The following is a 27,514-nucleotide window of genomic DNA, read 5'->3' on the forward strand; positions in this document are numbered from 1 at the left end:
TTCCTATTTCCTCAGACTGCTGAAAGAGCGATCAATATCTACAACAGAATAGCGCCATCTTTTATATTAATTTAAAATAAAATTTTGTAATATTTGGCATTAATAAATGCATAGTGTATGGTTTTTGTTATTCTGTGCCTTACATATTCAGTAAATACATACTTTACAGGTAGGTCATTAGAAAATCTCAATAATGCAAATTGATTTATACATCATTACAAAATCCGTGTTGTTTGCCATCTACTGTTTTGAGAGCATGATATGAATATGAACATGATGTTAATTATAATAATACGGAAATCACACCACAGAGTAATAGGAAAAAGAAAGGAGCAGATGAGGATAGTAGTCATTAAATATTTTCCATTTTTTCATTATACAGTACAAAGACCCGGCATTGCCAATGGTGTTAACCCTGAATCGTTATATTATATAGCGCAAAAGCAAAATAAATTTTAATGAAATCAGTTGTAAGGTAACGAAATTATTCCGTATCAATTATATAAGCTCACTGGACTCCCAAACTCTACAGCAGCTTCACCAAAGTTCCTCCAACATAACTAATGTCTTACCTCCTGACAAGGCAAACCTTTTGATAGTGAGTTTACCAGCGATAATATTTTTAAATTCGTGTCTTGTTGTAATTTAAAAGCTTAAACTGACCGAATTTCCACTCTTGAATCACCATTTTTAAGTCAAATTAAAATTATACTATCTTATTATATACACTTTTTCACTTTCGTGGTCCTTTAACAATATTTGTTACCGAATAGACCCTTTTGAAAAGAAAACTTTTGTCTAGAGTGTGACTATTTTGTTGTCTTAAGACGAAACAGCCAGTATGTGGATCCAAAGATATTAGGTAGTTAAAGTCGATTTAGGTATCTTCAAGACACAATTTTTTTTTTTTACTTTAAAGTTTCAAACTAGGCATAGAAATAATTTTACGCCTAAGAGTAGGCCTAAGCTTAAGCCTTAAATCTTGTATACTATCACCTTCTACGTCAAAGGGAGCTGTCATCAGTTTCCGGTAGCGCAAAGTTTTGATGTAACGAATTTTTTTTCTAACGTTCTAGTACTCGAAGGGAAAATTTAAAATTTTCTTAACTTTATTTATACATACTGCGTAATAGACATATTTAATGGTGTGTCTAAAATTTAACGATTTAAGTAAGACGAGCAATTTAACTTTCCAATTTTGCGATTAGTCAGCAATAATGAAGGTTATAAACGAAAGCAACAATGGAAAACTGTTGCTCGACTGTTAAAATATTTTTTAATGCAGAGAGCTGGCGGTTAACAGTTGTAGCTGGACGGAACTTTGAACGGAATAACGTGACACGACACCCCCTGTCGTTACAAAATGGCGAACCTTTTTAGATAGTGAATTTTTAGTTAAAATATTGGCCACGCTTAACTGCTTATAATTATTATAAAGAACGCATTTAAATGCAGAGGGAAAATCTATGTTCTAGGTTTATTAAATAAATCAAAATAAAATAGTGAAATTTATTGAAAATAGTGAAATTTATTGAAAATAGTGCCCCCTCTTTTTCCTTAGAGACATACATGATGATATAAAAAATATTGTTCATTGGTGGATTCCCTTGGTTTACGCCGAGTCGAACCCAAAAAAATAACGCATTGTGTCTAACAAAACGGCAATTCCGTCGAGCTCGGCGTCAAGTTTTTCAGTTGAGTGTGAATTAAGTTTACGATTTATTTTCACACATAAATTTTATTCCCCTGAAAATAACACGATACCACAAAAGTAAACAAATATTTCATTATATATTCATTTCACTGTGTAAACTGAAATGTCCCTAGTGCAACGAATATGTCAATTATACTACAAACCATATTTATCTTACTCAACACACCGTCCCACGCTAACCCATATCTCGAGTCCTGTATCCAATACCCAACGTTAATATTCCGAAATTGATTTTGTTGTCGAGTGTATTCAATATACGCATTTGATATGGAAGCAATACAACTGCCGTAAGATAAAGTTTTATACTTGATATTTTAACCTAAATAAATAAGCTTTATCGTTGACGTTTGTCTAAATCCGTATCAGTTTAAACATACTTTCGATACGTTAAATTTAGAAAGGTTTAACTCGAATGCATAAAAAATAGTGTAGATTACAATATTTTCCTGAAAAGGTTAGTCCGGCTTAAACCACTAAGGAAAAAATACTGGTTAAAGCTGTTTTTATTTTGGTTTGCTATTAGAAATAAAAACCAAATACAATGCATTTTGCAATCAATTCAAGTGGTTTTATTTGATATGAAGAGTATTTGGTTGTCCGATGAATATTCAGGAAACCATTTTGTACAGTATACGAAAGATAGTATGAAATTATGCATATTTCCAAAAAAATTATGGGATATGTACCTATAATACTAAAGAGGATACACACAATTAAATGAAGCATATCATGATGTAATGCTGAGTTCGAAACGTAATTTTCCAGCCTCGTCTTTAAACGTCATCTGCTGAACGAGTAAATGTAAATGCATAACAAGAACCTGCATAATTAATAATAGGAATTGGTTCATTTTTCTTTGTTTGCTTTATATTTAGTATGCTCCTTGCCTGATGTAATAACGGAAGCAAACGACATAGGCTTGCCAGTAGTTGTCCAAGCAACTGAGGGTGAGTGCCTCTTGCCTCCCACGGTTGCCACGCCACCCAATACGCACTCGTTTCTCGTCTAATGTTGCAGATGTTTCCAATTTGAATTATTAATAATTTTATATGTTTTGCAAAGAAAAAAAGAGTGTGTTAGAAAATAGCACTGCTCTTAAATTGAAACTCTTATAACTGGGTTTATTTTTTAGGAAAAGCCGGATTTTGGCCCACCCTTGAACAAGTCAAGTTTCGAACCGAAGAAATGTGATCGTTATAGAACTTTTGCAATCGGATTTGTCAATACGTTGAATCTACGGGATTAGTCGCGAACGTTCAGACTTAAAAGATTTTGTACAACATTCAAGCTGCCTGAAGAAAAAACAGTAACTATAAAGTTTCATGTCAGAAAAACATATTTCTTGAAGCACTTAATCAATCTAAAAAGTGCTGGAACAATTTCCACACTCCCAAAGATATATACGGTGCACAGTGTGATTCGAAACCTTCACTGTCAAACAGCCTGATTATGAGTTCCTATCACCCCAACCTATACAGCACCTTTCACGTTAAGAACTTTAGCAATTGCGGTCAAATCTGTTGTAATACGTTACTTAAACTATTTCAATTAGAGCTCGGTATAATCTATCCATTATCCACAAATTGGTGGATAACTGATTATTTATAAACAAAGTTGTGGATATAATACGATTTAACATCCAAGTTCTGTGGATATTTTTAGAGGATGGGTAAATATAAAATGACGTGGACAATGGACAGATAATAACTAGCTCTATTTTCAATTCTGATTCCAGTAATGTTTGAGGGCAGTGTGTAGGACAAACTTACATTTTCCTTACCCAATGGAACTGATACACTTTCAGATATACATTTGTACAGGGATAGATGTAATTTTAGAAGCAGGAATGGAGAACGGTTAGTATTTACTTCAGTCCGACTCATAGCCTCTCCCTCCTACTCGTTAGGAGGGAGGTAGGGTCCGGTACTTTGACACGCGCCCAGATTACTCTGTTCTCCATTCCTACTTCTAAAATTAAATCTATCCCTGAATATACAAACTAACCCTGAAAAATATAAAACTATAAGCTTGATTTCAATATGTAGGTAACATTATGCAAATTAAAGCCGGAAACAACTGCTTTATTTCTACAAACAACATCAAAGAAAAATGACCTTTCAACGATTCATTTTTGCATACAGCAAGTCGCTTTCGTATTTTTTCATCAATAACGTAAGAATTATTATTTTTGAGACTGACCAACATTTTATACAACTTTTTTTTCTCTGAAATCTAAATATGTTTGGCGAAGTTATTTTTACAAAATTTGTCTTACTAGTACTGATAAAATTAAAATATACAAAAAATATATTCCAATAACAACCGATTTACCTATCTACAAAAACAATCGTAATTTGTAAATAAATTTCTGTTTAATTAATAGCTTACGCATTTTCACTAAACTCCATGGGCTCTTAATCTAACGAGAGCTTCTTTTAACGTGTTTACATTTAACTGATTTTATTTAACTTAAAATATACCCCGAAAAAATGCATCCGTTGTTTTTTGTTTTCCCGTTACATGTTACCATATTTATCAGTCGTTAATTTGCTCCAAAAATGTTATATACTCTACAAAGTGTCTTATATTGTTTTTTGTTGTTGTTGATGCTGGTGAGATATTACGCGAGTGCATTTTGTTCACTTTATTGGGCCGAAAAATTAAATAAACGTTACTCGGAGCAACATTTACTCTAAACTATAATTAGACCTCGTAATGAAAATATATCCCCGGTTTATGTTTTAAGTTAAGAAAATTTTTGTGGAAGAAGAGCTATAGTGTGTTTGTTTAGGAATACGTTTTTGTAATTTTAGGTTAAGGGATTCAAAGGACATTATCGTGTCTGATACAACGTACAGTTTTGTTTTTCTATGACAAGTAATGTAGAACTTTCATGGATATATAGTTAATTTTACATAAGGTCAAGTCGGTTGTTCGTTTACTCTTTTAGTTCAATGTAGTTTTTTCATTTCCCCCAAGATTGGAAAAGACCGGCCCGTTGACACCTGCAGTTTGTTCCCCATAGGTTGCAGCGACATGCCGAGTTGTAACAGCAGTCGTTAGGTCGGTTGTCGCAGCTACCACCTCTTCGAACACAGCTTCTCCTTTAAACAAAATATTATTACATTTAATTTACATACGAAAAATGTAATTTGCATATATTGTATCGTTCTGTTCTTCTATAACAAAATAAAATTGCACTGTTAATTGCACATTGTAGGCACTGCCCTCGACTTCATGAAATCTATATTGGTTCCCATTCGCTTAATTTTACCAGAAGTGAGATGAGACTAGAAGTGAAGGGCTCTAGCATTGATAGTAGATCCTGGCACTAGTGAACAAATTTGAGGATTTTATGCCGCTTCCCATGCGCCTACACTACTGAGAAAAAAATTGGTCGAGTTCCAAAAACATTTCCTATCCCCTTCCCCTCAACCTAAAGCGGCCGAACACGGACGAGGCTCCTTGAATCTAGTTCGGCCGTCTACCACCGCGAGCGTCTCACGTTTTGGAGGGAAAATTCAGAAACCGCTACTAGAGGGTCAATCGTTCTTGTGTTATCAAGAATATTCACTTTCGCCGAGTGAAGAATTTGGTTAGCTCAGTACTTCTGGTCTCATCTCACTTCTGATTTTACCAAAGACGAAAATAAATAGCAGGAAGTGATGCGCTGGGGTATGCCAGAAAGTCTAGTGTTTTCTCTATGTTATTTAGTCGACCAATCAGCTCTGACGAAATAGTTCAGCTATTTAGACATTCCGATATTCAAAATGTTTTTGGTTTTGGTAAATCGTTGATTTCGTAGTTCAAACATGCAAAATGTGTTTCGCCTAATATTGATGTTTGAGCTTTCCCTTAGTAAATATTTATTTCGTTGGCACAGAGGCCACGTCAATCAAACATCGCCCGCGATCTCCATACTGCCCCACTTTCTATTATATTTATCTGCCTTTGTTTTTTTACAGACATAAGTCTTTCAACTACATATGAAGAGAATTGTTTATTGTGATATCCTGCTGTTTAAATTTTCCTAGGGCACTCAGACTGAATATGCCAAAATTCAAATTGCAAAATTTCTAGATAAATCGGCATAAACAGCCAAAGGAAATCGATTGCACCACGAAAAGAACTTCTAAGAAAAGTATTTTCCCGAAACGTAACGCAGACAAATATTTCAATTGGAAAAATTTATGAAGATTAATTTCACATGTTGAAATTACTCAAATGAATTCAGAAAAAAATGAAAGCTCTTGAATACCAAGATATTAAAAGTTTGCAACTTACTTATCCGCTTCCATTAAAAGATTTTCCAGTTTATGGTTATAGTCATCTCCGGGTTCTTCCGCTGTAATACGGTGAAACAATAATATCTTCAGTTATGTTTATTTTTTAATATTTTTTAAACACGCAAGACTGTATAAAATTGTAAATTTTTGAAGAAACCCAAATTCACACTAAGTTATTCTTTTTATATTAATGTAAGTTTAGATGTTCCAAACGTATGACCCTTTGTAATGTTAAAGCTTGTTCGAGAATTAATTCAAAATATCAGTTCGACATTTTGCAACTCATATACTAACTTAATTTTCAGTAAAATTTTGCTGTACTGCCGACCGAAAAATAATCGGTATGATAAATGCCAGATCATTGACACCGAGTATCATACTGCGGATAAAGCTAGTATTAAGAAAGGTGGGTCTGATTCAGGGCTAAAAAAACCGGGTTTTATTGGCTTTCATTATATTTATCAGTTGCGTAAATCCTCATTCAAGACTCACTGCTTAATAATAAAATTTCTAAAAATATTTTATAAAAATAAGAAATACTACTGTTCTAGTTGAAAAAATATATAACTTGAACTATCTTTAAAATAAAATTATTTTAGCATTTAATTTCATCAAAATTGAAGATTTTAGTGGTGGGTTTTATTAAGTGGTTTTTTTGTAGAGTTTTTCTGGTGCGTAAAACCCAAAAAAACCCGTGAGTTTTTTGGGTCTAGGTTTTCTGAATTCGAACGCTGGTCTGTTTTCACGAGTATACATCGACATAGTACTCAAATTAAGTGCTCGTCTGATCTGACCCACCTTGTATTAAGTCTATGACAGCGTTTCAAGAAATTACGTCACTCAATAGCCAGTTTCAAACTAATAAAATTGCTAATGGATTTTAAAAGCATATTTCCATTTTTAAAATGAAATGGAAGATTGATCGAATTGTAGGTGGTGATAGAGATGTCGAAAATTTTGAATGACAGTCTAAAAAAGTAACAAGCGGCTCGGAGAGTTAGATGAACTAAGACAACCGTACTGATGTCATTTTTTTATGGAATTTCTTTGTTAATTTTTTTACCCTATTCGTCACAGTGGAAGGATTATAGATTTTTTTAGTTTGGAACCCTTTCTTCTTATTAAACGACTACAGAGATGGAAATTTAAAACTTGGTTTTTTTTCCTTTTTTAAAAAATACCTTGTAGTCCCTTAAAATCGATACCAAAGTATTTTTAATAGAATGATACATTAATTAAGCAAACTCTCAAGCTAAAACTGAACATTCAACGTCTATGGATTTTAAATTTTGTGGGAGGGCATGGTTTTTGCGTGACGTAGTGGGGTATCAGTTTAGTTCGATGGATGACTGCAGCGGTTCAGCAGAGCTCAGCACTGAGTCTGCTGTTAGCTGTGACCTACTGAACGAGGTTTTGTTTTTAGATTTTGACGTCGCGCTGCTCAGCGCTGAGCCAGCGCAGTCACCAAGAAAATAGTCGGTTTTTTGGATTGGGTGACGTAAAACGCGTAGTTGTCAGGTTGGCAAAAAATGGAGAAATTATTACAAATAGCTCTTGCTGTTAGACTTTCTAATTTTGATTATTGAAGTTGTTCTTATTTATCTCTTTAAATACGTATTCATACAAGTTTTATTGCGCTACCATAATTTCTAAATCATCGATGGCTGGGGAAAAGCGTTCAGCAAAGCTATGACGTACTTATGACGACATAGCTCACCGGTAAAAGTTTTCCAAAATCCGCTGTTTTGCTTGGTGAGCGTTGCCGAACGCAGCCAAGCCTTTCATTGGTTGTTCATGGGGAAATGCCAAGGGCAAACTATTCGCTATTTTAAACTATTATTTTAAGGTTAAACATTTTAGGGAGTAACAAAAAGTGAATATTAAAATACTACGTACTAAATACGCATAAACTGCCATCAAACGGAAAAAAAAGTAATTAGGTGTGAGAATAGCCATATGAAGCTCTCAAAGGGAAAGCGACCCCTACACTAATTAAGTAGAGAACCATGTTTCCTGGTTCAAAAGAGGTTTTCTTATTACCTTGCGTCATTCCCGTTTCTTGCGGAGCTCCGTAGGGCAAGCCAATCACAATGTCTGCAAGAAGAATGAGTCCTAGGAACACAGCAGCTGCCAATGTGTTCATGATTCTTGATGTTGTTATTTTCCGGTTTAAACTTGAAAAACCTGTTAAAAATTTACGTATTAGTATCACGAATGAGGGAAACAATAATGGTTGATTTATAATTCATTATTTTTGTATTATTTCCAGATGTTACCAAAATGAATTCTTCCGTTAAGTGTTGTAGGAATAAGCCCACATAAATGTTTGAAAATGTAATCGAATTTTATATTCACGTAAATTGACTCAAGGTGTAACGGAATAATTAATTTTTTTTATTGAATATTGCAAGAAATATGTCTCAGTGTAAATATTTTGAAATTATACTAAAAACTACTATTAAAAACTAGTTTTAAATGTACAGAACTGTACACAATATAAATTTCTTTATTCGTAGATTAATATAATTTTCAAGACATACCCAATTATTTCACATTTAAATATTATTACACTTTTGTATTATCTAGTCTATTAGATAAAAAAATGGCCTATTTTCTTTATACTTTTTTATCTTGTCTAAAATTCTATAAATAGCAAGGCGACAAAAGGAATCACACCCTTTCTGGCATGTACCTTACTAAGAATGGATATCTTTATTAACGAGAAAGAAACGTTTTAATGATTAATGATTAATGATTAACGTTGTAGTCGAAATTTTAACTCTAAACTACCACTGCAGCATAAAACAACTTGACATTTACTTTTTAAAAGTAAGTCTTTGATGAGTGGTGTCTATTAAATCCGACGATAAATATGTTCCAGATAACCTTATTAGTGAAAAGGAACTTCATATTCAACCTTATTTTTGTCATGCAAAGCAGGCAATATTTCAGGAGCGGTTTTTACAGAGTCCAAGCCCTGCAAGGCAGGGGTGCATTTCAGTGAAGCAGAGAGACAGGTTAGACAGTACACAAGAGGGCTACGTGGATGAAAACGTTCTAGGGAACCGTTTTCCCCATATATCGCGAACAAATTAGGGTTATTAAGAACACTCTGGGTAATACGATGTATTAGTAAGGTTTAGAACGGTCCCAAGTGCTGGTGAACTAATTATATTAATTAAAACGGGAACTTTCATTCTTTTCTAAACACTTTTTTCAAGCCTCGTGTATTCACTGACAGCGAAACACTATCAAAAACGGATGAATGTACGAAGAACGTCGAACGTAGCTAATTCCGTATCCGTCCTCGACTACATTTTAGGTTTTGAAGGAAGTGGCTCATCATTTCAAAAACACGCGCTTGCCATCTATCGGCCTTATCTACATATAATTTTAGCTTTAAGATGGATACGGTAAAAGGCAAGGCAATTATTTTAGTACTTGGCAAGAGAAAATCACATACCTTAAGCAACTACTATCGAAAGATATATCAATTACAAGTTACTTCCAGTGAGTTCCTGTGTTTGTTAAAGATATTATTAAGTGAGGTTTTAGTCCTAGAACCGACTGTTTAAATTTAAATGAACTGGACTGTATCGCATTGTTGTTCGCTTTCATTTCCTTCCGTGGACATAATTTTTTAAATCAATTATTTTAATTCTTGAAAATAGAGATAATAATTAATGTTTCTACCAATAGAAGTCGCGTTATACATATTTTCTGGGTGGAGCCAGAATAAGCAGACGATATCTCACAATGAAGTAGGCCTATGCTAGGAAGGTACCAGAGGCTATAGCTAAGCTGCAACGTTCTTACATTAATCCTATTTCGACGTTTCGTATAAACCCTTTAAACATAAAACAAGGCTTAACGATTGTTTTTTTTTCTAGTTCCAGTTATATTTGCCGCAACGAGATTTTTACTAGCACTAGATAACACACAAATATCTGTTTAATCTTTATATTACGAAAAGTTTAGACGGGAAAGACAAGGAAACCGTAGAAAAAACGTTCATATATTGTAGAAATAAGTGCAGTAATTGGATTGATGGAGCGCCAGTCTGAAAAAAAACCGAGGCGTTCTTAAGACCGTACAATCAGTCAAAAACTAAGTTTTTAAGTGATGGTCGGCTAGACTAATACGTAGTTGAAAAGACAAAACTAAAAATATCCTCGAAAATAGTTATATAACCTGGAACTTTACTATATTTTTATTATAGTAGAGCGACATAAAGCTAAAAGTTTAGGAATGCTCTTAATTGAATTTCGTAGACTCGCATTCTCTATTGATCAATAAAACATGTGGTCGCTCGACCTTTTCCCACTGTAATGTTTAGACGCAAAAAAAAAACCAAATTTCAAATTTGAAACCATTGCTAAAAGAAGGGAAAACTTTGAACCTGTATATTGCTAATATATCACTAAATAGTATGACCAGAACTTCATAACAACCACCGAAGTTAACATTAAAAACCTCTCCCAGCTCGGAATTTGCGATTAATTTTTTTACGGCTGCAACAGCAGCGTGTTATGCGGAATTTTCGATTCCTGTCTGCCGAAATAAAAAATTAAAAAGTTCCACCAGCTAAAATGAGCGTCGTTAGTTTTAGAAAGAGTATAAGGAGAATGGGGGACACATGTTCTGGTAAAAACGGTGTGAATGTTTTTTTTTTAAATTCGAATTATGATGGGTTATATTTTTGATGACGTAAGCACCCTTTAAGAGTTTTTCACCAAACTAATCTCTTAATCTGGTAACTTAAGAAAGGAAAAACGGTTTCAAGCAATTTAAACTAAAAAAAATGGAGCTTTCGTAAAATTATCATCTCCAACGCCGATCACAGTAAAAAGCATTGCAACTCCCTAGATAATAAACTACTGGTATGGCATAGTTTTTGGTCCAGCAATGAATAAACCAAAACAGATTAATTGTTGCGATAAAAAATATAAGGAAGAGAACATGAAAATAATATTATTTTGAAATTGTGAAACAAAAATAGAGTGACCGTGATTTTAAAATGGCAGAGTTCACATTACATTTACGTTAAAATGGGTAAATATATTAATGCAGTTTCAGAATCGTTAAAAACGACAATATAAAGGCAATGGTGAAATGGAGACGACGAGGCGCAGTTACAAAAGAGGAAACCGTTTATCGAGTATATACGATCGTCAAAAATCAATACGCAAAGAATTACGCTACATCGAAAATAAAAAGAAATAATTGCGTCGAGTGGCCCCTACTTCAAATAAAGGCTGACCTATATGGTCAATCTATAGGATAGGATGTCTATCTAAAGGTCACGTTTAAATAAGCCCCGGATTCTACTTAACGGGAAATTTGCGTGCAAGATACGTGGATCTAACATTAAAAATTGGTTTAATGCGGTTTACACCATTATGCTTAGTCTTAGATCAACAAAAGGCCCGCCATTACCCGATTAACCTTAAAAATGTATGGACACTATCTCGTCTTGGTTGGATGTCTTGGTTATTCTTCTGGCCGGTATTTCAATGGATGACGGTGTATTTATTTTATAAACCATAAACTCCATCTATAGTTTATAATGAATCATTAATCTATATATAACCAAATGTAAAATCGGTTGAAATGCATGAACGTCATTCTATTACTAAGGTTTTCTTATTTCTGACCGTTTTCTGATGGTGGCGGATTGGGAAAAATCTATCTGCCCACTATTATTGTTGAATATTTTAAGACTTTTAACCAAAATTTATAATCTGTAAAAAACTTCTTTTTATTTTTATTGTAACTATTTAAAAATGTTTACTCCAGCATATGAAAGAAATAGCTATTTTAACGTCATAGGTTTTTGTCAAACTTTAACCCGTAGCTACCTGTGGGGCCCTTATCGTCCCTTTCCCTATTTTGTATTTGTAAATACTAAAAAACTCATCTTCGAATTTACTAAGTAAACCTTAATTAAACCACTTTACGACTAGAGCCCAGACCCAAAAGGTCGATTTCCCAAAATTGTTAATGGCTTGCAGTCAAAAATTCGAAATCCACATTGATTTCCTCTGTGCTATCACATTATATATAAGGCTTTTCCAAAAACTAAAAGTTTCATCTAATAACTAATTTGGTTCAAGTAGAATTTTTAATACCTTAGAATGCTATTTGTTTCCCTTTTTATCAATCCGTATTCGTTAAATTAGTTATTTCAGACTTTTTAAAAATATGAATTAAAATTTTCAAAAATGCTATGCTGTGCCATTTGGCCATAAACCTAAAAATCGAAAGGAAAGTTCCCTTTTAAACATTCTAACCATTTCCTTCGAAACTATTTACTGAAATGGTTCTTATTTTTTATATAGTGCTTTGAAAAGGAACTTTTATTTTTCCAACCAAAGATAATTAGCATTCCTTATTTCTTTCTTTTTTGGAATTAGCTCATGGTTGAATGCAATCAGGCAATGTAACAAAAGAGGAATGCCATCAACAATCAAGCTTCCTCGGTAGTTTTTAATCTGACCCAAGTTGCACCTACAACAGCTTTGGTCGATAAGCACGTTCAGTACAATAAAAAGTAAATAAATGCGTGATAGCGCATCATGCCTACAAGTATGAAAAAAATTTCTGAAATCTTTCTTTTGAAATATTCATCCCTTTTTATACTTTTTCGAACAAAAAAGAAACAAGTTGGGAAACCATAACAAACCTCTCCGAGTCGAGACGCAATTAAGGGCTTTTTCTTAAATAATTGAATAAATATAATTTATATTAATTATTTCAATCGTCTTTAATTTACCTTAATTCTAGTTAAGTCGTTTTAAGAAACTTTACTCCTAAAATCATTTTAAACGTAGCTTCTATTGATGTTTGAATTCAAGCGTATGCCTCTTTAACATTTTTTCGGAAATTTAGGGGATATAAGGCGATTGATTCAGGTTATGTTAAGAAAACCCGCAATTTGCCTGAACCTTTGGTGGAAACCTTGCCACTGGGAGCCTAGACGTTTCTCGTGACCCTAGCCGATCTTCACGCACTTCTTAATCCCAACGATGGGAGCTAGTAGAAGCCAAAAATGCCTTTCTGCGAACACATTTGCGAACAGATTTAGGTTTGCCCCGATTTGCGAACGCGTTGACAGACACGTCCATTGTAATACCTCTCCAACTTCATCGTCACTCGGAGAGGTAAAAATCTAGCATATACCTTAACTTAATGTTCATTTAGAGAAAACGATAACGTTCCACGTAAATTTAAAATCCTTAATATCTTCATCATTAAAAATAGGCAATTATTTTCAGCATTTTTAGAGTATGTTTCATAATTTCATCACCATAAGTTAATCCTTGAGTTTAGGCAAAAACTGAGTACATCAAAAACGAAATAGCATATTTATTTTGTTGAGATGTAAGTAGGAAAATAAATCATGGTGGTACTCAATCTCTGTCAGCATTTTTTTAGCATTAAATGTTTACTCCACAAGACTTTTTTTATATTCTTCCTAAGCTTTCTCTCATTGTTTCACCAGAGTACAATTTTTTACCGACAAAAGCGCAGGTAAAAAAGCACCGGGTTTGTTTCTTTGAAAGGTTCTTTAGCCGCAACAGCAACGTTTTTGCTCGAGAAGCTCGGTGGAAATCGCCAACCTGTTGTGCGTCAGACGGTTACGGATGCGTGCCAGTAAGGCGTTACGCACGAAACCCGATCGAAACCGCAGATGTTTTCTCGCTTACGTACTGTATGATTACGTACGCGCCACTTTCAAAGAAAAGAAATAACCACCTTGCTCCATTTTTATCCAGATATTTCTTGGAAATAGAAGTAGGCATGTACTGCCCACCTAGCAACATTTATCCCTTTTCAAACCATTACGCCTTTGTTTTCTACCGTCCATTTTTTATCTATTGGAACATTCGTCTGAAGAACAAAGTTTTTTTGTAGATTACTCGAGGTTCATTTCTAAAAAAGCGTGAACTTTTATTTCAACTTTTTATTGGGAAGGTATGTTTACGCATAATAACAAAATTCCAGTATCAACGTTTTCAACGTAACTGACAAGACTGGTATCTGACACACGCACCGGCCACTCTACTGCTTCAAACACATTGGTGTTAACCATGGATAATGTGTATTACATTTAAAAGAAATACTAGAGATATAAGTAATTCTAAGTTAGTCCTCAAAACTATACGCTTGGGTTTTAGAAAAGTTTATACTACATGAGAATATATTATGTTCGTTACTAATAATACTCAAAGATAGTTAACTCAACATAAAGGTATATTTATTATCCTACTCGTGTAGTACGTCCGTTAAAATACACATGTGTAGTCCGTTACATAGCCCGATGAGAAGTGTCATATTATGCTAAAGAGCTCGCTTATATACAGTTAATGTGGTGCTACGTCAAATGGTCTACAACTCCGATTGATTAGATAATAGAAATAGACTAAATAGATAAGAACTTAATCATAGAGTAATGACTACATCTATAACATTACATCTCCCTTAAATTTCTTTTGGTTTTGTTACATGTAATTTAAAATCGTCATTATAAGACATTACTAATTTAAAATTAAAATTAATAAGTTAATAAGTTATTCTATTCCATAATAATTTAGTCTATCAGGTTCTTTTCTTATTCGGGTAGATTTCCTGGTTCTGGTATCTTTCATCTCGTTGTTGTTTTCATGGGTAGGCGTCGTGGGCTGTTGTCGACCTGTTCTCGATAGAGATGGTTCTTCGTTAGTCGTGGGCCGTGTCGTCATTTGCTCATCCGTGATAGTGCTTTGTCGGGCTTGATGGTGATTCGATCGCGTGTCGTCCAACGCTTGGAGATCAAAGGCTATGACAGGCACGGCGCTGGAACTCCGCCGTTCTGAATCGGCCAGGTTGTTTGGTTCCTGTTGTGGATTGTTGCTCTGGACTTGACTGGCTGTGCGTATTTGATTTTGATGTCTCCTCAGGTTCCCCTTTTCCGTTAATACGAGATACATCATTCTGCCCAAGTGCTGACTGATCGTGCCTGGTATCCACTTTGGACCATTACCAAAGTTTCTGATGGAAACGTTGTCTCCCATTGGGAACTTGTGCTGGGATTCCGCTTTAGGTTCGTCATGTCTGGCATTTCTTGGGTGGAATAAATCCAGTCTTGTTAGCAGTTCGCGTCCAAGCATCAAGAGAGCGGGCGACTTCCCTTGAACTTTGGGAGTTCTACGGTAATTTAGTAGAAATCTCGCAATTCTTGACTGAAGGGTTCCTTGTTGGAATTTGTTTAAGCCTTCCTCTTTAGTATTGACTTCCTCGCAGAGGCCATTCGTGATCTTCTTCAACGCCGTTTTGACTGTGCGTACTGATCTTTCGGCTTGTCCATTGGATTCTGGATGATGCGGCGCTATGGTCAGATGATTGATCCCGTTGAGACTGGTAAATTCTTTGAATTCTGCGCTGGTAAAGCACGTTGCGTTATCCGATATCAAGGTGGGCATGATGCCGTATCTTGCTATGTTTTGGCGCAGGATGTTGATTGTCGTTGCAGAAGTGATGTTCGAGGTTATTTCTATCTCCATCCACTTGGAATATGCATCCACGATTATGAAGAGATATTTGTTCTCAACTGGGCCGGCATAGTCGACATGAACTCTGGTCCAGGGTGCATCGGGACTTGGCCATGGTGAAAATGTCTTTGGCGGCATTGATGCATTCTCTACGCAGCTTGAGCAATTTTGAGCGGTTTCTTTGATGTGACGATCAATTTTCGGCCACCATATCGTAGTTCTGGCTATGTTCTTCATGTGGACTATCCCTTGGTGAGATTCGTGTAACTCCTTCAGCATCCATGGGCGGTATTTCTTCGGAACAATGACTCTATTGCCCATGAGCAGAATTCCTTTTTCCATGGATATTTCCTCGCGTCTTTTTGACAGCACAGCGAGTTCCTCGTCTTCTATGGGCTTCGTTGTCCATCCATCTTTGAGATATTGCGCTACTTTGGATAAGGTAGAATCATTTATTGTTCCTTCACGCATTTTCTGGACATTAATTGGTCCGTTGTCGATGGTTTTGATGAGTAGAACGTGTTCGGCCATCATTGGAGGTTCAAAATCTCTGGTTCGTAATGGCAATCTGCTGAGTGCGTCTGCGTTCCCGTGGAGTATTCCCTTCTTGTATTTGATGGTGTAATCGTATCCTGACAGCATGAGTGCCCATCGTTGTATTCTGGATGCAGCCAAGGCGGGTACTGGTTTATTTTCGGAGAACAGTGACAGTAGAGGCTGATGGTCGGTGACTATGTGAAACTTTCTTCCCATCAGATAGTCGCGAAAATGTGTGACTCCATAAACGATCGCCAGGGCCTCCCGTTCTATCTGCGAATAGTTCCTTTCCGCAGTTGCCAAGGACCTCGATGCGAAGGAAATGGGATATTCCTTTCCTTCTATCAGGTGGGACAGGACCGCGCCAAGACCAACTGGTGACGCATCACAGGATAGAGAGACTTCTTTCTTCGGATCGTAATGTACCAGAAACTTTGAAGCTTTTAACGTTTCTTTGGCTTTAAGTAGAGCAGTAGATTGTTCATCGGTCCATTCCCATCTTTTGTGTATAGTCAACAATTCGTGCAGTGGTGCGAGAAGAGTTGAGGCGTCCGGAATGAATCTTGCGTAATAATTGAAGAGTCCAAGAAAGGAACGTAACTCTTCTACGGACTTGGGCTCTGGAGCTTCCATGATAGCTTTAAGTTTGTCCTGTTTAGGATGTAGTCCCTGTCCATCGAGGCGATAGCCCAAAAAGTCGATTGATGTTTGCATGAAGAGACATTTATCGCGTCTTAATTTCAATCCAGCGTCTTCGAAGATGGTTAAGACTCTGTCCAGCTTCTGCAGGTGATCTTTCACTGATTTTCCTCCCAAAAGGATGTCGTCTTGATATGGATATACTCCGGGCTCTTGACCAAGTAGTGTTTCCATATATCGTTGAAAGGTAGCGGACGCTGATGCTATCCCAAAAGGCAAGCGATTGTAAGTGTAGAGGCCTTTGGGCGTGTTGATTGCGACTAGTTTCTTTGATTCGTCATCAAGCATCAGCTGGTTGTAGGCGTCCTTCATGTCCAGTCTGGTGAAGATCTTGCAACCTGCCATGGACGCGAAGATGTCATCTGCCCTTGGTAGTGGGTACTTCTCGATATTGATGACTTTGTTGGCTGTGACCTTGAAATCGCCACATATTCTCACGTTGTTGTTGTTCTTCATGACTGGTACAATGGGTGCTGCGTACTCTGAGAATAGGATTGGTGATATGATGTTAGCTTTTTCCAGTCTTGTCAATTCGGCATCGACCTTGTCCTTCAGAGCGTAGGGAACTGAACGAGGTTTGAAAAATCGAGGTACTGTGTTGGGTTTGACATAAAGATGAATCTTGACATCTTTGAGGCAACCAACAGCGTCATCGAACAGTCTCTCGTGTTTATCCAGTATTTGAAGAAGCGTGGAATTGTGTTCCTCTGAACGGCAGTCTTGTATAGAGTTGACTGATCCCGTCTTTCTCGTGATAATGTTAAACTCGGAGAATATCCAAGTGCGGCCGCATAAGTCCGGTCTTGATTCGTCAGATACCACCATCAGAGGTAACTCGAGTGTTTTTCCTCCTAACTGGACCTTCAATTTGACTTCGCCTTCGATGCGAACTGAATGACCTGACCACGAGTACAGGCCAACGTTCGTCGGTTGAAGTGGAATTTCCGGAGCAATCCGCTGGTAAGTTTTCTTGGAGATGATCGTGTGCGCTGATCCCGTATCTATCTCCAATCTCACTGGATGATTATTGACTTTGAAGTCCATTAAGTAAGGTTCCGGTGGCGTTTCTGCAAACTTTGCTGGCCTCGCTTTGACGTGATGGAGCTCATATTCTTGGGGAGTTTCATCTTCTGCTTCCATTATGAGGTTGGCTCTGATGAACTGCTTTGGTTTACGTTTCTCCATAGGTTTTGCCGTTTTCGCATTCTCGCTGCGACAAGCTTTGCCAATATGTCCGATTCGTTGACATGCGTAACACTTGGCGGTTTTGAATGGGCAGCTTGTAGGATCGTGACCACTTGCTTGACATCGGTAACATGGGTTCGTGTCTTGTCTCGAATGAACTTGTGGTTTACTCTTGATCCTGCTTCGGGAATTTTTCTTTAGGATTGACATCTTGTTTACTGACTCCATGCCTCCTGATTGACCATTCGCAGCTTTCAATGCACTTGTGTTACTTCTTGTGCACTCCATGGTTTGGATTAAGGTGATGGCGTCTTGTAGAGTGAGAGCTGAGCCTTTGTCGATTAAACGATCTTGCATAGCTTTGTCTTCTATCCCTCCAACAATTCTATCCCTTATCATGTTATCCAATTCCCGGAAGTTGCAAAATTCTGCCATTTTTCGCAGCTCTGATACGAAAGTGGAGACCGATTCATTCGGGAGCCTGCATCTTGCGTAGAATTTAAGTCGCTCGACCACTTCGTTTGGTACTGGATTGAAGTGGTTGTTCAGGGCGCTTACTAACTCGTCATACGTCTTATCTTTAGGCAGTGCTGGTGAAATCAGACTTCTGATCAGTGAATAAGTATCGTCTCCGCAAAAGAATAGCTCGTTTTCTTTTGTTGATGGCTGACTTCTCTTCTTGGGTCATCGTGGCAGTTGTCTCGATCAAATTCGCAGAAAAATATTGTTCCAATCGCTCTGAATACAATGTCCATGTGTGGATTTTACTGTCGAATTGCACAAACGCTCCAGTGGTGGATGTCGCCATGTTGAATTCCGTTACGCGCACGAGTAGGGAGTCCGTAAGTTTAGTCTACCGTTTGTTACTTAAATACGTATAGCTAAATGACTATCTCGCCTAAATGACTATCTCGCCTCCGTCGCCAATTATTATGTTCGTTACTAATAATACTCAAAGATAGTTAACTCAACATAAAGGTATATTTATTATCCTACTCGTGTAGTACGTCCGTTAAAATACACATGTGTAGTCCGTTACATAGCCCGATGAGAAGTGTCATATTATGCTAAAGAGCTCGCTTATATACAGTTAATGTGGTGCTACGTCAAATGGTCTACAACTCCGATTGATTAGATAATAGAAATAGACTAAATAGATAAGAACTTAATCATAGAGTAATGACTACATCTATAACATTACAGAATACTTAAGCTTAAAAAACCACCAGATGCTATTTTCGAGCCAAACGCTGATTAGAATTTATTGCTTATCAATTAGAGGTATTGCAACTACTAATTTAAGTTCATTGCTAGCGCCTGTAAATTCTGTACAGATAATCCCTGAACAACACCAACGTCTTATATATGACATAACGAAAGTAAAATTTATTCTATGGGAAATTCTGAGTCGAAAATGTTCTAGGACATTTTTCCCTAAGGAACACCCTAAATAAGTTATGAGTAGACTTATTTACGGATGACCTCTTAAATTTAATTATGACATTGAAAGACAATGCTAATTATATTAAGGGGACACCGGTCAAACACGAGTGGTATACTCAAACATACCCACAGATCCCATCGTATTTCGGCCCTATCATCATTTTTATGTTTATTTTGCAAAGAGCATAGAAACCCTTGACCTATGATGTTGAAACTCTTTTTGTGAGGAACTTCACCTTAAATACTAGATGCTCCCCACGAAAGATTTCTTAGCCCGCGGCTACCTTGGAAAGTGGTGGTCCGATAAGTTTCTAATGCAATTCCATTAATTCTTTCAGGGAGCGAACAAACATGAGGGGAGGCCACCATCTTAGTTTTAATATTTCCCTTGCGACAAGAAGTACCGCTTGAGTTGGCCCGTGTTTGGGCTCCATCTGGTGTTGCCTATAGGCGTTACGAAAATAACCTTCAAAGCCTCCCACTGTGTGTTGGTTTCTCTTCACTTAATTAATGAAATGGTCTATTGCATATATCAAACCATCATACTAATTATTAATAAAATAGTTTAAATACCGACTTTCTTACTTAATAAAGATTGTTTGTATTTGTTGTCGCCATTTTTCAAGGTGACCGACCGCCGATTTGGAGTGTTTTGTAGTATCTAGAGGTAAAACGGTTTGGGCTCAGGACTATAAAGGTATGTTCACATTTGCAAAGGAGTCGGTTGACAACTCGTTTGCCCAACTACTTTTGAAACACTCTTTATTGGTAGTTCAAAACGATTTCAACAACCTCAGTTCGCACCTTAAGACGCTTCTGTTAGTGCTGTCCGCTTATGTTTTCGTTGGTGCTGTCTGCTAAGGCCGGTGAAAATACACTTAATACTAGTCACATCCCATGTGAAATACCCCCTGAAAACTAGAAACTAGCTTCCTATTTCCATACCCGCTTTCAGTTTGGTTCACGAAGCAATCAACTTCAAGAAATTGCGTTTGTGATTACCTTCTCGAGTATCAGTTTTGTTCACACTTAACTTTGGAAGCGTTTTGAATCGCTTCGAACCGGTTTCCCATGTAAGTGTGAACGTGGCTTTACTTACATAGATATAAATAAATTAGCCTTTGTTTACACACACTAAGTGTTAAATTGTAAATTGTAATTTATATTAATTCTTTATGTATGCTTTCGTGATCGCGGCGTTGTCTTTAAATATGTTAGAGCTTTATCAATAATTATGACACATTGCACTCATTTCCAAGGACTTAGAACTAAAAGTCCTCAAATAGTATTTAAAACCAAGTCACGTAGCATAATTTGTTGGTATTCACTTTTCTATAAAACTGTGTTTCGTCAACTATCAGTAACACAGCACGGAGAATTTGTTAGTAGCATATATAATGTAGCAAATAAAATATCCCTAGATGAGCAATTTTAGTCCACACGCAGAAGTATGTGTTATTTTTAATAAATTGCTCGAATTTGTTAGTTCCCAGGCAGGCGGTAATGATCTCCTAACAGTCGTTTAAGATCATTAGGCACCCTCTTATCCGGAAAGCTTAGCAACATACTCAAGCAATTGAGAGTGTATTTCATCCATTACGGGGATTTAGCAGTTGAAAGGAAACGTTTTATAGTGTCTTAAAAATAATTTCGCGTTGCTTTGAGAATACCATGAGGCTTTTGGCTTTCTACTACGATGCAATGAAATGAAAGAGTCATTTCATTTACTAAACTACTATATTAATTTCTAATGGTATTTTCCAATACAATATCACTGACTTTTTTCAAACATCTAGTTTTAGTCTGTACCCCTGTATTTCTTGTCACAGTTGATGAAGAGGCACAGGAAACCAAACTGAATTAATTCAAATTTAAAAAAAATATTGTTAACGCTTTTATCAAAACTTTTTTTAAACTTCACAGATCCTATTATTTATTTCGGTTCTCATTATTCCTTGTACTGTACGTATTTTAAATCTTTGACATCATGGTGCCAAATCTAAGGGTTGACCAAACTCTCAGTTATAAAGTGTCGTCGAACAAATTTTACAACTAGCTAAAGACTAAAAATCTAATGAAACTTGAAAATATTATCAAACTTTCGTCCTTCTAAACGAACCCATCATTAAACATAATGACTTAGTCAATTAACTAATAACATTTTTCTAACCTGAATAGGTTAACTATGTTGTTGACCTAATAAGCCTAACCTGGACAATTTTTTGCATAAATAGATGACACTTTGAACATTTAAATATAAAAGCCCCATCTGTGTATTATAAAATAAACTAAGAAAATATAATGTGGTGCAATTACACAGAGTTTTAACCAATAATGGTTAAGTATCGGTTTTGACCAATTACCTATCGGGAAAACCTCAGTATCTGTACGTGTTCATCTCTACTATTTTAACATATTAGCTTTTGCTGTTTTTAATAAATCAATCACCCCCGACAAGGCCAATAATAAAACATTTAACAGTAGTAATATTAAGGTCAACCGCGTTATGTTTTAAAATAGTAATTTATCGTGAAAATGCTCTTTCAGACAAAAATTCAATGCTCCATATTACCCAGGGATATAGTATCATTATATTCTTTCTATTCTCTACATTATTTTTAAAAATAAAAATAATTACAATCGATGTTTAAAAGCGCGAAAAATACATATATTGTATCGATATCTTTTAGGGCCAGAAAAACTCGATAGTTTAACAAAGATGCTTGACACTTTTCCATGCCCCTAGTGGCTTTAATTTATTATAAGAAAACCTCGGCTTTATTAACTACTATTAAATTTACTATTTCACTAAAATACAAGTTTTTCAAAATAATAATAACATCAGCGATAATTAATTGTTTTATTATAATAAATTGTTAAAAAAGAGTCGGAAAGAAAGTCAAAATGGGGTCAAAAAGGGGTAGTAAATCTGCCTTTTAAAAAATAAAACTTTTTCGCTTAATCAGTAGATGGCACGGAAAAGAACGGTATGTATATACATCTTTCAGTCTTCAGATATATGGTTATTACAACCAGGGATAGACGTAATTTTAGAAGAACGAATGGAGAACGGTTAGTATTTACTTCAGTTCGACTCATAGCCCAGTATAGAGCCCCTCCCTCCAACAAGTAACGAAAATTTTAAGTATTCTTATTGGCTCACTTAAACTACGTTTGGATGACGTTACTGACGGGGACAGCGAAAAATACGTAATTTCTTTTTACCTCTGATGCTATTACCCGCCTCTTCTTTCATACCCCCGTACCGTGGAAGGGGGTCCGGGACTTTGACGCGTGCCCAGATTATTCTGTTCTCCATTCCTACTTCTAAAATTGCATCTATCCCTGTTACAACACAATAGACGTTTTAAAACCAAAATTACTCACTCTGAAAATTACAAGTCTCTAACCCTATAATTTAAACGATGGAATATTAGTAGAACTTTTACATTGAATAAAAATCGATCCAATTTCTAAAGAAAAAAAAAATTCGCGTTTCGGCTTCTTTAAATAAAGATGTCGACGCGCTCTTGAATAAAAAGCTGCAGTCTCTGCGTTGTGAATTCGATGAAAAAAATGTGTCTAGGGCCCTTCCAAATGCATCGCTGAATAGGAATCTGGAGAGGGTTTTAAGAATCGTTGAAAAATTCCAAAAATTTAAGAGCAAATCGAAAGTTGTACATGCTTCAAAGGAAACTCTTTCCCATCTTGACATTTAAATTTAAAATTGTGTGATTTCATTTACTGCTGCCATCTTGACATTTATGTTAAGTATGCTGGGCTTTTAAAGATATGTCTAAAGTACTTTTCCTGTGACTAGTTGTTTCATATGGACAAAAATGGAAAAATTGGTGAAATTAAATTTGTCTATGATGAACTAGTTTGCTGAGAATTTTTTTTTTGGGAAATGGATCAACTTATATATCCAACTACAAGTTTCAACCAATGAGAATCTTATACCCCACGAGGGAGGGATTAGAATTTGATCTTTTTGCAGAGGGCTTAAAAATTTTCGATTGAGGATTAAGCTTATTTTTCTGAGGGAGATTAGTAATTACTTCTAAATTTAAATTATATATAATTAACTTTTTTTACACTGTTGTTCTACATGACTGGTTTAAGCTTTTTTCTAAATACCGGAGATTTTAGACCAAGGCTTACCAAGCTGTTTGGACATTGAATTTTCTCTAAAGCCATAGATATTTTTTTCAACTGAAGATTAATTAAGCTTATTAAATTACTTTTTCCTCAAACTCATCGAAAATTACTTCTAAATTTAAAAGAAGAATAAATTTCTTCACACTCTCTTTTCATACATGATTGGTTTAAAGTTATTTTAAATACCGATGATTTAGGCCGAGGTTTAATAAGATGATAGGGATTACATTGAATTTAATGTTATTTTATTAACGTTGGGGGAATTGTGTTATTTTGCCAGTAATTGGCTCAAATAATTAAAAGGAGAAACTGGCAGCTTTTAAAAATCCTTAAGAATATTTAATTTATTAAAAGTAATTTCGTTTATCTTTATCAGATACGTGGCCTCTGAATTGTTTACACTAACAATCAAATTTATTTTGATTTATTTTATTAACTTGGTGCGATAAGGTTATCTTTCAAATAACTTCAACTGGCAGCTTTTAAAAATCCTTAAGAGTATTTAATTTATTAAAAGTAATTTTGTTTATCTTTATCAGATACGTGGCCTTTGAATTGTTTACAGTAAAAATCAAATTTATTTTGATTTATGAGATTTTCTAATTAATTTCTTTGGAGATTTAAGTTTCCAATCTATCACTAAAATTGCATCACATTGGACGTATGCAAACTAGTCTAGCCCTCCCTCTAATCAATACGGTGTAAGCCTAATTTGCAAGCCTCCCCAAATTACGCAACAAGCCCAGCTGTTAAAGGGCAAAGTGTGTTCGGTTACGAAAGTTTATGGAAGACAGATCAATTTTCCCAAAGCCAGAACACGACAAACGTTTATGAAAACGTGACCTAAAATATTGTCGTTTCGAAAAGGTCATAAAAGTTACTGGATTTGAATCGTTAACTCAAATGTACCTTATATTATTGTTATACGGCAAAACTCCTTCCGAAGATACTCCGTTCAAATAAAATTTTCATTTCCAATGTTTGAGAAGTATAAATTTTTAAATTTACTGTACAAATAATTTAGAAAACAGCGCAGTTTTGAAGTCACCATGTTCCAATTGTTATGGCACGCTCTATTGAGCAAAGACCAGTCGTGAGCTACAGATCCTACCAATTGAACATTGACGTCATCAAACTCGGAGCACGGCATTGTCCACGTCATTTCAACTTTATCCATACTCGAAAATTGTTCGCAGATCTCGCATGTTAAGTCGTATTATATCTATTTAAAGCCGAAAGAGCAGTATGATGGCCGAAATTAAACTGTATTATCCCCTTAATGCTTGTTCTCAAATATAGAACGCTAATGAATTCCAATTAGAAGTTCTGAAATTGATATTCATGTAACCTATATGCCAGTATTCAAATAACCTAGCCTTATTATTATTTAAATCAATATTATAGCTGCTACGTGAAATTACAGTTGCAATTTCTCATCAATATATATTAATAACAGGCGAGCTTTGATCACTTTGGTTTCATACAGAAACTCCCATTGAAAAGTTGCTTCTTCCAAGTTAAAATAGAAACCACATTTTATTCAGGTTTATGAGTAAGAAGGCAGCTTTTACAGCGTTTACCGTTTCAGCGCGTGTCAAACAACTGCTTATCATACCATCGATTTTCTATCCTACCCAAGCTAACCTAATTTTAAATTCCACTATCACGAAAACTCCATTTTCCAAAATTGCCCGAACGCTGTGTTTTGACAACAGGTGATTCTTAGAAATTCTATAAGGTCACTTTTTTTCTACTCTTTTGCCCTTTCGAAAACTGGCAACCATGTTTCCGGAAGTTCGTGATATGTCAAATATGATTTTTGGGGTAATGAGCTTGGACTTTAGGTTACATTGGTTCCGTTATAACGTTTTGTTTATTTATTTTAATAAAAATTTTTGGTATCTGATAAGCCTTGGAAACTGGGACTAAGGTAAGTTTTCAAATAAGAACCTGAGACTTTCCGATATTAAGTTTAAGACTGATTTTAATGATGTTCCTTGGTGCGTTCAGCCGTGAAGACCGATGATATAAAATTATAAATAGCATGCCTTTTCGGTATGTGATGCTGAGTGCAAATTTGTCATGGCCACTAAAACCCAAAAAAATCATAGTAAAAAAAGCTAGTTTGAGGGATAAGCTATCTTTAATCTAGAAAAACCTCAATCAATATGTGTAATAAAACAATTTGTTTGTATGTTCTATATGCACAGTAACAATCGTTACCTTACTTGACCAAACTACATGATTGCTCCGTTATATTCCTCAACGTTTGGTGCGCGAACCCCCGAATGCTAGTGATAAGCACATTCCAACTGTATCATTTTAGGTTTATGATTAACCAACCCCAAATTAAGCATTGTTTCATTGAAATTGAAAGTTGTAAAAAATTTTATTTTCGAAATAAACAAGCTCAACCCAAAGACTATTTAGTGTTTCAGCCCCTTTAAACACCGAAACGACGCGGCCTGGTAATTTAGATATTCCATTAATATTTTTCTTTAAAGGTATTTTGACTGGTACTTTCCTGCTGTACATGTTTTCGACCATGAACTTGGTTGAAGCATTTATGGCACATACTTTGAAATAGAATTATTAATCACTACCAAAAGTCGTAAATACTTCCTAGAAGTGGACCTGGAAATCACGTAGGCAAGACTAGCGAAATGTGCCTAACAATTTTCTTGAATTAATGTCCTTAGAACAGGGACATAAATCTACATGTAGAATACGAAGCTAAAATTAACTCTTTCTCTCCCTGTATAATAATATTTCAAACTTATACTTCATAAGTTGCATTCATAAATGATATATATTTTGACTATTTTAAACATAAGGAATGAAGCAGACGTCTACGATGTACATTAAAGTTTTACAAAAGAAAACATTTTATTTTATGCGGTTTAAAGAAACATTAGCAGTGATGAAGGATTGTAGGTTTTTCCATAAACGTTGGAATGGTTGTATGCTAGGGATCCAGGCTTCAAATGATTTACGGTATTATGGGTGGATATTAAACTTGGTGTTGTTTACGTTATATCCTAAAAGCTTTTGATTGGCTGCCACGTTAATAGGAAAGGGAGGGGCAAATACTAACGGTACTAGGCTCCATCTATTGTACGTTTCTTCATATTCATATAAAGCATTTGAGCTATGATTGTCGTTCCTTAGTGTTGCTCAAAACTAAAGATGTGAGTTGGTTAATTACCCTCCACTTTTTGAACTAGTTTTTAAAATAACACTGAAACTTTATATATCTGCAGCAGGGTTGGCAAAAACCCGGAAAAAACTAGTTTTTGCCGGGACACGTGGAAAAAACCGGTAAAAACCGGCAAAAACGGAAAAAACCGGCAAAAACTAAACTCATGGTAACAAAGTGGTAAACTAGCGAGTTTTAAGTGCATTTTCGTGATGTTTATTATTGTTATGTTAGAAAAATAACAATAGTATTTTTAATTTTTAAATTTCAGGTGGTTATTACTCTATTAAATTTTTAGTATTCAAATTTGCCAGGTTTTTTCGCGAATATTTAACGAATAATTAGTCAAATACTTCACATAGCAACTGGAAAAAACCTTAAAAAGTGGGAAAAACCGCGGAAAAAATGGTTTTTGCCACCGGTTTTAACCTGGTTTAAACCGCGCGGTAAAAACCGCGGAAAAATTAGTTTTTGCCACCCGGTTTTTACCAGGTAAAAACCGCGGTTTTTTCCACCCCTGGCAAAAACTTGCCAACCCTGATCTGCAGACACTACATTACTTTCAACTGGATTTCATACAGCTATAGAAATATTTATGCCCCCATATATCCCTTGTTAATTTCTATACGGGTTTTATGGGCCGGGCTTCAGTACTACCTGTCACGCCTCATAATTCTGACGTCATTCTAACTGTGATTTCATTGGTTGGTAGCAGCGCAAGGTCATGCGCGCGCAAGATGCAACAGGCAGCGAGGTAGAATTCGTT

General features: G+C 35.6%; 1 protein-coding gene across 1 annotated transcript; it reads right to left on the minus strand.

Moving 5' to 3' along the window:
- Window positions 1-3,779: 3,779 nt before the first annotated feature.
- Window positions 3,780-22,728, minus strand: LOC149708858 (uncharacterized). The gene is made up of 4 exons (XM_089864339.1): window positions 22,620-22,728; window positions 8,041-8,184; window positions 5,999-6,059; window positions 3,780-4,818 (listed from the first exon to the last, which is right to left on the minus strand). The coding sequence occupies exons 1-4, from the start codon at window positions 22,711-22,713 to the stop codon at window positions 4,680-4,682; spliced, it is 438 nt and encodes a 145-aa protein (XP_089720465.1). The 5' UTR covers window positions 22,714-22,728; the 3' UTR covers window positions 3,780-4,679.
- Window positions 22,729-27,514: the final 4,786 nt, after the last annotated feature.

The sequence above is a fragment of the Phalangium opilio genome, unplaced genomic scaffold (genome assembly GCF_054372755.1).
Source record: "Phalangium opilio isolate 3A_F unplaced genomic scaffold, DU_Popi_V2 ptg000013l_1, whole genome shotgun sequence".
In the NCBI taxonomy this organism is placed as follows: Eukaryota; Metazoa; Arthropoda; class Arachnida; order Opiliones; family Phalangiidae; genus Phalangium; species Phalangium opilio.